General features: G+C 39.3%; 1 protein-coding gene across 1 annotated transcript; it reads left to right on the forward strand.

Moving 5' to 3' along the window:
* Nucleotides 1-3,797: 3,797 nt before the first annotated feature.
* On the forward strand, nt 3,798-6,829 carry LOC104909055 (disease resistance protein RPS2). The gene has a single exon (XM_010698237.4). The coding sequence runs from the start codon at nt 4,037-4,039 to the stop codon at nt 6,728-6,730; it is 2,694 nt and encodes an 897-aa protein (XP_010696539.1). The 5' UTR covers nt 3,798-4,036; the 3' UTR covers nt 6,731-6,829.
* Nucleotides 6,830-11,993: the final 5,164 nt, after the last annotated feature.

Here is an 11,993-nt window from a genome sequence, read left to right on the forward strand (position 1 = left end):
TAGCATAATTATTTCTATTTTATCCAATTGTAGGATCTTACGATCCTATGATTCGATCTCACCGGTTCGATCCTACCAACCCCTATGATCCAAAGTAGAATCCCGGTCCTAATAACATTGGGTAGTACTATACTAGGAGACATTAATAGTTGGAGTTTTAATGATTAAATAGGATTTAAAACACTTTTGAAGAGCGTTTAAAATATTTTAAAGTTGATGGAATTTTATTTGGGTATTGATGATTAGTGGTTATATTGATATATTGGTAGGCGGCAAATTCTTTTTAGTCGACTTCTAAGGTTGTTAAAGCGGGCTCGCATATTGTCTACACAAGGTACGTACATACCTATGAGTTGGTAGACTAGTATCATGTCCTAAGATTATGATTGATGTATTATCATATATAGTGAACTATTTATAATTCAAATGTGATTTATATATATTCAAGTGGAATTACATGTTTTATGCCGTTGTGTGAACCATGTTGACTATGTTGGTTATATTATATGTTTGTATGGATGACCGATGCAAGCATATGGGTTTGAGAACTTTATTTTATTCATTCACATGAGGGATTAATAATTATGTTGTTATTGGATCATGAATTGGATCATGTTGTTCCGTTTGGATTATTTATTTACTTTATGAAGACTGAATCCCTTATTTGGTAAGTTGGTTATACACTTATAAAAGGTTGGTTGATTGTTGATTTAAACTAACAAATAAATAATGGATGGAATTAATGATGTAATTATTTGTTAATTGTTAAGTTGATGATCACCTTATCTAATCCTAAGATAAAAATGAAAGTTTTATGTATCCTTGATAGGGCTGGCAAAAGTTGACCCAACCCGATAAGGCCACCTGAAAATTTCGGGTTTGGGTTGAGATTTTCGCCCTGAAATAAAAAATGGATCGACCCAACCCGACCTGAAAATATAATGGGTTAGGGGTAACCCGAAATCGGTAAGGTCGGGTTTGTGTTATGATTTTCGACCTGAAATTACAATCAGGTCGGGTTTGGGTTAGGGGTAAGTCACCTAAAATATAAATCAGGTCAACTTGAAATTGACCTAACACGACCTGATTGCCAGCCCTAACCCTTGATGATTATATTGTTTGTCTGATCTTACCTTTGTGAGTCATAAGAAGTAAATAATTTTTTAATCAATTTAAGTGGAAAGTGAATAGCAATAAGTTTTAGACTTATGCACGTCTGAAGTGTTAGACTACTATGAGTTGTAGTATATGGTGGTTGCCCATGACTTTTCTTGGGACCATGATTGATCATTGTGTCCTATTTTATTTAAAAGGTTCCTCGATATCGTTGGTCATGGGAGTACGGAGTCGCGCCCGTACTCTGTCTTCTAAATTGAAGACTTGTTTGGTTTGGACAACTCTTTCCATTGCCTATTCAATCTAATTTAATTACGTTGTTGGATGTGAAGTCAAGTTCAGTAAAGTAGTCTATCATTTTATTACATTAATATTTATCTTTGCTTTAATGTTTATTATTATCATGTTAGGGTTTTATATTTATTTACTATGTAATACTCAGCTTTGCTGATTACGTGCTTTTGTATATATATTGATCGTGCATATGCCTTATTGATCCTATGATGACCCATTTTGTGAGAAGTCTCTCGGGATCAATAGTGCATCGTCCATTTCAGGTTTAAAGATGATGCATCATGGGTTCGGGATTTCGTCGAGAGCTTGTGTTAACTTTATTACTCTTATAGTTGACTTTTAATTTAGAGTTGGAGTTTGACTTATGCTGGTTTGACTTTAGTTTGGTTTTGGAGTTGACTTATGGTTGACTAAGTTATTATTTTCAAAGTTATTTATTATTTCCGCTGCAAAATTCTGAAAAAGTCTATACGTTATCACACGAGAGATAATTTTGATGATTCTCTAACTTTTATATTAAAAAGGTATTCAAATAGAGAATTGTAGGGGTGTTTCACCGAGCCCCCCTAATCTCCCCCGCAGCCCCCTTCTCTTGCAGCCCTCCCTCTCTCCAACAACCTAGTTTCCGACAGTTCCCCCTTTCCCTCAATCCTAATCACTTCAACTCCGATTCTTTCAATTCCCATTCAATCAATTTCCGAACCAAAATCGATCTTACTGCAGGATTTCGATTATGACTTCATTTTTCCGGAGGATTTAGGAAGAACTCCTATAATTGGGAGGTTCTGCTAAATTCGAGAGCGGGGGAGGGCTGCGGGAGAGGGGGTTGCGGGCGAGATGGGGGGCTACGGGGGAGATCGAGGGTTGGGAGATCGGACTGGTTTAATGTTGGTGGGTTAGGGAGAGAGAATTAGGATTAATTAGAGAATTAGGGTTAATTTAGGTTACTTAGGATTTTTTAGGGTTAATGAATAACGGAGCTAACCGTCGTCAGTCATTAAAGGTATTCAAATATTTTTTAGAAACTCGGGGGTATATGGTGAATTCTGAAAAATATAGGGGTATTTGACGAGAAATTTTTTTGTCACGGGTATATCGTGAAAAAACAGTTATCACTATTATATGAGGGGAAGGGGGAAGGAAGATCGTGTCCACTCTCTAAAAATACTAAATTACCCTTAATGATCTAATAGAATGAAAAAAATTACGAAAGAAAACGATTCGAAGAACTCTTTCTTATTTCAACTTGTCATTCTAAACAAGCTAAAAACGGTATGATCAAGATATTTCAATCAATAAATTAAATGGACAGAATATATTGACCTTTTTTTTTACAAGACAAAATGGTATACATATGAAATCCACCTGAAAAGTTTGACACACTCACGACATTTGAAACTCTTTAATCCAATCAAATCAACTCATTATGTATATTCTTTTTGTTCACGTTCAAAAAAAAAAAATATTAAAAAACCCCCCACAACCTTTGTAGTTTTTTACATTAATGAATTAATATATCTAAATTTATCTAACTATTAATCTTTTGCATTTTAAGTGTAATTATAATTATAGTATGAACGAAATATATAAATAGAATAACAAGTTTTGAAATTAACGCACACATCGCATGTACATAAAGTTAGTACTTCTATAAGTGAAGAGATGAGAACTTGGTGTTCACCCTCTTTTACACTAATACCCCCAACAAAAAAACAATTACGACTTCTCCAATTTTTGGGGCTTAAAAAACGAGGTGTTATAGGCGTCTCATAGTGAGATGTCAAAATGACATCTCGTACAAAAAAACAAAAAATTTTGGTACCAAAGATAAGTCAAAGTGGTACCAACATAAAGTCACAGTACCAAAATGTTATCTCGGTAACAAACTAAAAGTTGGTACCAAAATAGAGTTGGTACCAAAGTAGTAAGTACTCTATTTTGATACCATTTTGACTTGGCTTTGGTACCAAAATTTTTTTTTGTCCTTTTTATGAGATGCCATTTTGGCATCTCACTATGAGACGCCAATATTTTCTCTTAAAAAACATATTTATAAATCTCTATTATATAAGTGAAGAAAGGAGTACAATGCCTACCCTCTCCTACAATTATACTGCCAACTAGAAATAATTTATCCAATTGTTAAATCTTTCAACAACCAAAAAAAAGTCATAAATGTAAGTTAAACTAAAAAACTAAAATTACAATTCTCCAAAATTTAAAAAAATTTCGCACACATCAAGTGCATATATAAAAGACTAGTGAGACATAATTAATAACTTTTAAGAGGTAAGCGATAAGATAAGACATCAGTTTCCATTTTCCAAGTACCTTCTAGACTTAATGGCTAGTAGAATCTATCACTGTTTGACCCTAAGACCATTACAATTTACAATCATCAACACAGCCTGGAAAGTTTTCACATTACCATTGCCTCTTTTAGATTAAAGGACTAATTGACTTTGTCAAATTTAATGTTAAGAGCATCACAATCATCAATAACTGGACAGAATTTTTCTCATCACCCAGTTGTATTACTTCCTACTGGAGGGTATGAGATCGACTGAAAGTCAATACAAAAGCTTATCCTCCATTTTTTATCTTTGTGATTTCTAACAGTCTAGAAATGGAAAATGTTGTGGCACCTTTAATGAGCTTTAGTGAAAGTTTATACTCATCAATAGCTAAAAGGGTAGATCATGTAAAAAATTTCAACCAGAGAATTCAAGAAATGGTGATTAAACTTGAGGAGCTCAAGGATAAAAGAGATGACTTGAAGAAAGAGATCGAGCAAGCCGAGTTAGGTGGATTGATGAGCACTAAACAAGTAAAAGGATGGCTAGATAATGTGGAGAAAACAGAAGCTGAAGCACATTTGATCCTTGCACAACCAATAATGCAGCAAGGGATGTGCTGCAAAAAACCAAGTTGTTCTTCTAGATACAGGCTCAGCAAGAAAGCCCTGCAGAAGGAAAGAGAAATCAGTGACCTGATCACCAAAAAGGCCAGCTTGGATGTGGCTGTGCGGGACTTGCTGCGTATTGATCCGAAACCGTGTGTGCCTACTGTAGGCTTGAATGCAGCAATGGTAGTGGCACTTGAAACCATTGCAGATGATGAAGCTCAAATGATAGGAATTTATGGTTTGGGTGGAGTAGGGAAGACAACGCTCTTGAAGAAGATTAACAATGAGTATATATCAAGAACGAATGAATTTGAGGCGGTGATATGGGTGACAGTTTCTAAGGATTTTAATCAGGAAAGGATACAACGCGTTCTTATCTCAAGGTTGGGTTTGTCTGTGGATGCTGCAGAAAGCCAGGAGATGCTTACTTCGAGGATATATAACTTTTTGAGGAGGATTAAGTTCTTACTCCTGCTTGATGATGTGTGGCGAAGACTGGATCTTGAAAATATAGGAATACCTTTGCCTGATGAGAGAAATAAATGCAAAGTGGTATTCACAGCGTGCTCTGAAGATGTTTGCAGTGACATGGATGCAAATAAGAAGCTAAAAGTTGACTTCTTGAGTGAAGAGTATTCATGGTGCCTGTTCAGTGAGAAGGCGGGAGGGATGGATGTTGTGAATTCAGATCATATAAAGCCTCATGCTGAAGCAATTGTTAAAAGATGTGGGGGTCTGCCACTTGCCCTTATAACTGTCGGAAGGGCTATGGCGAACATGAAGACAGAAAAGGAATGGGAGCATGTAGTTGAAGTACTCAGCAATGCTGCATCAGAAATCCGAGGTATGGAGGATGTTTTTACAATATTAAAGTTTAGTTACGACAGTCTGCAAGATGATACATTGAAGATGTGTTTCTTGTATTGTGCATTGTTTCCTGAGGACTATCCTCTTGAGAAAGAGCAGCTTATAGATTATTGGATTGGGGAAGGATTTTTAGATGGTTCGAATGTATATAGCCTTCATAACAAGGGGCACGCGATCATTGGTTCTTTGAAGGTTACGTGCTTGCTAGAAACTGGCGAAGATGACACCCAGATAAAGATGCATGACATTGTACGTAGCTTTGCCTTATGGATCGCATCTAACAGAGGTCAGAACGTGGAGAAGGCTGTGGTACAAGGTTGCAATGGACTACTAGAATTACCAAGTGTCGAAAAATGGGATAAGGTAGAGAGGGCTTCGTTGCTGGGTAATGAGATAACCACCCTATCAGCAGGGCTTGTCTGTCCTAACTTGTCAACCTTGTTGCTCCATTGGAATCGTAGTTTGAGCAAAATCTCTAATGATTTTTTGCAACATATGCCAACTCTTAAGGTACTTGACTTATCAGTAACGAGCATCAGAGAACTCCCAGCGAGTGTTGGTCAACTAGTTGAATTACGTTATCTTGATTTATCAAGGACCAAGATAGCTGCACTCCCACAAGAGTTAGGACATCTATCAAAGTTAAGGCACTTGGATTTGCAACGAACTGATTCACTGAAAAAAATCCCTAGGGAGGCAATATTAGGACTTCGAAACCTGAGGGTCCTAAATATGTATTACAGTTATGGGGAATGGGAAATATCACATTGTGAGGTTGAAAGGCAGATCAAATTTCTGGACCTGCAAGAGTTGACACACCTAACTGCTCTTGGGATTACAATGACTGAATTTTCTGCATTGATGAAGCTATCTAACTTCTACCATATACTAGACTGTATTGAGTATCTTTTTATCAAAGGATGCGAAGGATTAGTTTATCTGATGGTAGCCACTGAATATGGTGGTGGTGAAAGATTAAGACGACTAAACATCTATGACTGCACCACTTTAAAAGAGATAGACATAGGTTGTGAAAGTGGAAAGGATTGGCTTCCAAGCCTTGAGGTTCTATCATTACATAACCTCCCCAACTTGACCACCATCTGGAGGAACTCTGTATCGCCAAAATCTCACAGAAATCTCCGCTTTATCAATATATGGTACTGCCACAAGTTGAAGAACGTCTCCTGGATCATCCAACTCCCGAGGCTTGAGAAAATGTATCTGTTTTATTGTGATGAAATGGAAGAGATTATAGGAGAAAGTGATGCAACAGAAGGAGCATTGGAGCTACAATTTCCTAGGCTTCAGACTATATCTTTTAGAGGCCTCCCTAGATTGAGAAGTATATCTAAAGTGGCAATATCTTTCCCTAAACTGCAAACATTAGCTCATATTGATTGTCCACAGCTGAGGAAGTTACCATCTACAGGATATGGTTTGTCAGATTTACCAATAGTGTACTGTAGTAGGGAATGGTGGGAGAACTTAGAATGGGAAGATGTTGCTTCTAGCTCAACTTTACATCCCCAATTTATAGCTAATTGATTCGATATTGTGGCTTTGATTGTGAATCAGGAACCGGATTTCTAAAAACTGTTCTTGTCCTTCCTTCCCAGTTGAATTGAAACTATAGTAATTGTATTATCTGTGTTGAATGATTCTGTTCTTATAAAGTTTAGTCCATCCATCCCTAGTTGAGTCAAGTATTGCAAGTTTTGTTAGCCTTTTATATGATCTGGAGAATTGACATTGTAATCTTACTATCTACTACTTCATCGGTTCCTCCATACGGAACTAATTATTACATTGATAAGTAAAATGTGTAATTCAAACTAGTAAAGTGACAACTAAATCTTTTTTTTTTTTTTGGTGAAATACGGATTTAAATTAAGTTTAAATGTCTCTGGCTAAACGCCTTAGTACATAATCATCCCACAAGTTCAAAAGATAACTAGGGGGGGTGGGGGTAAGCCTAGTTACATTCATATCTAAGACACTTCTTCTTCCTTCCTTAGCCATTGTATCCGCGACCGAGTTGAGCGTTCTTGGGCACGATTGGACCTTCATCCCTTGGAAATACTGGCTTTGATCCCTGCATAGCATAATAGATTGGTCATTTTGTGTTGTGCAAGTACTGGGATTGTTAATTTGTTGCGCCGCTATTTTGCAGTCTGTAGCAATCTCTACATGCGTCATCCCCTTTGAGTGCGCCGTGGTTAGGGCCCAGAAGATGCCCAGAATCTCCGCGTGTAGTGCGCTGTTTGCATACACCTTTCTTTGAAACCCAAGAATCCATGTACCTGTACAGTCAAACATAACCCCAGCCACACACGAAGCAGAAAAAATATTCACGAAGGATGCATCAACGTTTATGGTTATCCACGGGTTTGGGGCTATCTTTGGGTAGTTTAGTGTCGGTTTTGGAGAGACCAGGAGGTTAGGGATGGCTTTGTAGTGTGCCTTAGCCTTTTGACGGGCTATATCGATGGTAGTATTTGGTGGTGGCAATGGTTTGTTTTCGAAAACGAGTTGGTTCCGCTGGATCCATAATTCCCAGCAGATAAAGGGGAACAAATAATTCCTGGGAATGTCACCAGACAATGTGGGGTCCTGTAGGTAATTTCTAAGCCAATCTTCAATGTTGGTTTGATTTGGGATTGTGTGATCCAACCTCTCCCATACCTCACGGGCGATATTACATTCTATAAGTACATGGTTAGTAGACTCCTCACTGGTGAGACAACTCGGACAGAGGGCAGATGGGATGATATTACGGTGGTGGAGAAGCTTGTTGGTGGGGAGACGGTCCCACCAAGCTAACTAGAGAAAGATTTTTAATTTTGGGGGCATATTACCTTTCCATAGCCAATCCAAGTTGATCTTGTTATTTCTATTTTTTGTGATGGCTTGGTAGGCCATGGTTAGAGAGAATTTGTCGTCCACCACAAATGATGAAAAGGGTCTGTCGCTGACTTGTTCGTGAGTTACCGGGATTTTTGTCTCCAAAATTCGAGATAATATGAAATCCGGGATAGGCATTGAGAGAAGGTGTAATTGCCACTGGTTTGCTTGTCTGAGGTCCCTGAGTTTCATTGAAATTTCATGGTGTTTTAAAGGCCCACAAAGCAGGGATCTTATGGAACCTATACCTAACCAGTTGTCTTCCCAGAATGAGATGTCTTTCCCGTCTCCTATTTGCCAAACCTTATTTTGTTGTAAAAGGTCCCAACCTAAACCTATGTTTTTCCATGTTTTTGAACCATTATTAAACGTTGTGACTTTGTCGTTTTGAATATATTTAGACCTAATACAGTCTTGTGCAAGATTTGGTGGTCCCTGGCTCATTTTCCACCCGAGACGGGCCATGTAAATGATGCTAAGGTCCTTATGAGCGCGAATACCCAGACCTCCTAGATCCTTGGGTAAAAAGGTGGCTGTCTTCCCTACGAGGTGAATTTTTTTCTTTGCGTCTTTTTCACCCCATAGGAAATCATTGCAAATCCTATCCAACTCGTCAGTAGTAGTGACAGGGAGTGTTTGGTTCTGGAGATAGTAGGCGGGGATGGAGTTAAGTGTAGAGTTGATTAGAACTAATTTACCCGCCCGGGAGAGGTAGTTTGTTTTCCATGAAGCGAGTTTTTTCCTAACCTTGTCAACAATAAATTGAACCTCTCGCCTTTTAGGTCTTTTATGGGATAGGGGAACTCCAAGGTACGTCCCTAGGTCCGGCGACTCCGTAACTCCTATGGTTTCCTGAAAAAGTTGTCTATGGTCGTTGTTGGTGTTAGGCGAGAAAAACAAGCGGCTTTTGTGTTCATTTATTTTTTGACCTGACTCTGCACAGAAGGCTGCAAGGGTTTCTCTTACAGAGAACGCTGTGTTTTCATCAACCTTTCCAAAAAGGAGAAGGTCATCTGCAAACAGCAAGTGAGAAATAGGAACTTTCTTCCTACCTACCCAGAAAGGTGTCCAATTTTTATTGTGTGTCTGAATGTTTATTTTTTGTGTTAAGTGTTCGAGGCAGATGTTGAACAGATAGGGAGATAGAGGGTCTCCTTGCCTTAGGCCCCTGGAGTGAAGGAAAGTTTCGGTCTTTTTACCATTGACTAACACAGTAGAAGAAGCTTGAGAGACACAGTTCATGATTAAAGCTATTGAGTGGTCATCCATGTCTAAGCAGCTAAGACTTTGTTTAAGGAAATGCCATTCTATCCTGTCATAGGCCTTTTCAAGGTCTATTTTGAGTGCAAACCAACCACTTTTACCTTTTTTGAGGTTCATGGAGTGCAGAATTTCGGTGGCTATGACAAGGTTTACCTCCGGGCCCCTCCCTTTAATAAACCCGTTTTGATTAAGAGAGATCCAATTTGGGAGTATTGGTTTTATTCTTTGAACAATTATTTTTGTCACTACCTTGTAGATAGTATTGCAAAGGCTTATAGGTCTCAGTTGTTTTACTGTGGTTGGGTTCTCAACTTTAGGAATAAGGCAAATAAGGGCATTGCACAAATTTGCGGGAACTTTAGCTTTTGAAAACCATTCCATCATTGCTATCTGAAGATCCTGACCAGTAGTGTCCCAGGTGTTTTGGAAGAAAATGGGGTGAAAACCATCTGGGCCCGGTGCTTTGAGGGGTTTCATGGAGAAAAGGGCATTTTTAACTTCTTCTAGAGAGGGAGGGTGGCCATATGATCTACAAGCCTCAAGGGTGGGTCTCCTGAAAGTTATGTTAGGGCAGTGCATTTTTTCGGAGGTGAAAAGTTGACAGTAGAAGTTTCTAATGTGATCTCTAAGAGGCTCTGGGTCCGCAATTTCTCTCCCTACGTTGTCTTGAAGACTTAAGATCTTACTTCTGTGCCTACGGATTTGCACATTTCTATGAAAAAAGGCAGTGTTACGTTCGCCTAGGCCATACCAGTCCATACGGCTTTTTGCTAGCCATAGAATTTCTTCTTGGTCTAGGATATCAATAAGCTCATTTTGTAAATGTTCCTGAAGGTCAAGATGATAGAAGGATCCCGGGTTAGTTTGTATAATTTTTTCTAGACCGCTTAATCTACTCAAGGTCCTTTTTTTTCGATGGTAAACATTCCCAAAGACTACCTTGTTCCACTCGATCAGCTCGTTTGCTGTGTTATCTAACTTAGACGAGAGAAATGACCCCCCTTCCCAGGCTTTTTCAACGACACTAGAGAACGTTGGGTGGAGAATCCACATAGGTTCGAATTTGAAAGGCTTTGGACCCAGACGGGCGACGGGGCGATCAAGGTTAAGAAGTAAAGGGCAGTGGTCTGAGGTAATTTTTGGCAGATGTGTTATTGTGGAGTTTGGCATTTTGGAGAACCATAAATCGTTTGCACAACCCCGATCAAGTCTTTCGTGAATAGGGTTGTTTTTCCTTTTATTGTACCAAGTATACTTAGACCCCAAGAAACCCATATCAAGAAGATTGCAATCATTTAACATTTTTTTGAAAAGGTCAGTTCGATTTTTTGAGACCGGTCTCCCCCCCCATTTTTCATGCTGGCCCGTGACTTCATTAAAATCCCCATAAACAATCCATGGTAGGTCAATATTACAAGCAACATCATATAAATGGTTCCATAATGTTTTCCGAATACTAAGCGTGGGGCTTGCGTAAATTGCGGATAAAATAAAAGGAGAGAAGCGGTTTTTTACCTCGACCAGAGCAAGGACACTTTGAAGGTTGGCACTCAGAATAGTAACGGTGACACGAGCAGAATTCCAAAGCAGTAGAATTCCTCCCGCAAAACCGATTGGATCGACCAAGAACCAGCTATCAAAGGGAAGTTTTTGGATGATTTTTTCAGTAGTTTTTCGGCTGGCGTGAGTTTCGGCTAGGATGATTATGTCCGGGTCATGATCACGCATGATCAAACGGAAATTAGGCTTGAAAGATGTACGGGCAATGCCCCTTGCGTTCCAATATATGACCGACATATTAAAGGGTAAGCTTGGCTTGGCCATTAAGGCCTTGGCTAGGGGGACTTGATCACGCCCCACGGATTTACTTCGGCCCTTGTAACCGGGTCTATCCAGAGTTGTCTTTGAGGAAAGGCTGTCAATGTTGCCTTGTTTGGGGATTTTCTTCCTCTTCCCTCTTCCCAGTTGGCTTGAAGGGTCAGTTGATGTAACATGGGAATGATCCGCATTTCTATCATTGCATTCGAGTGGCTTAGGAAAGTCCACTCTATGCTCCTGTGTTTCAGTTGATAAATTTCCCTCAAATATGGGAGAAACACAGTTGGGTCCATCCACGCCCCCAAACGGTGCATCAGTAGCCTCTCTTCGTCCTCGTTGGTCACCGGTTTCGTCAGAAGCCAATAGATGAACAAGAACATTTTTCGTGGTAGGTGAGTCATGTCTTGAATTTGAGGTATGTGGGCCGGAGCTATGGCTCCTTCTTCGGTGTACATTAGCAAGTTCATGAGGTAAGGTGGAATCATATCGGGTTTAGGATGAAGTTTTTGACTTGTTGCAAAGGAATTTCTATAAGGTTTTCTCCCTCTTTCCATAGATAATAAACATGGACTTGGTTGACTTCCGGTTTGGTTGGCAATGGTGGTTTCTCGAATATGCATGGGAAGACCCAATCTTTCAGGATTAGTCGGGGAGGGGATGGAGTTGAACTCTGTGAGTCCGGTGATGTGGGAGGCGGTGGGGTGGAGGGGTTTGGTGATAGGGGTTGTTCCATGGCAGAGGGTTTTTTCGGTTTGGTGGAGTGGAGTAAGGTTTTTGGATGATGATGATGGAAATGTTTTCGGGGACGTATAAGTGATAATTGTTG

Source organism: Beta vulgaris, chromosome 8 (genome assembly GCF_026745355.1).
Source record: "Beta vulgaris subsp. vulgaris cultivar EL10 chromosome 8, EL10.2, whole genome shotgun sequence".
NCBI lineage: Eukaryota > Viridiplantae > Streptophyta > Magnoliopsida > Caryophyllales > Amaranthaceae > Beta > Beta vulgaris.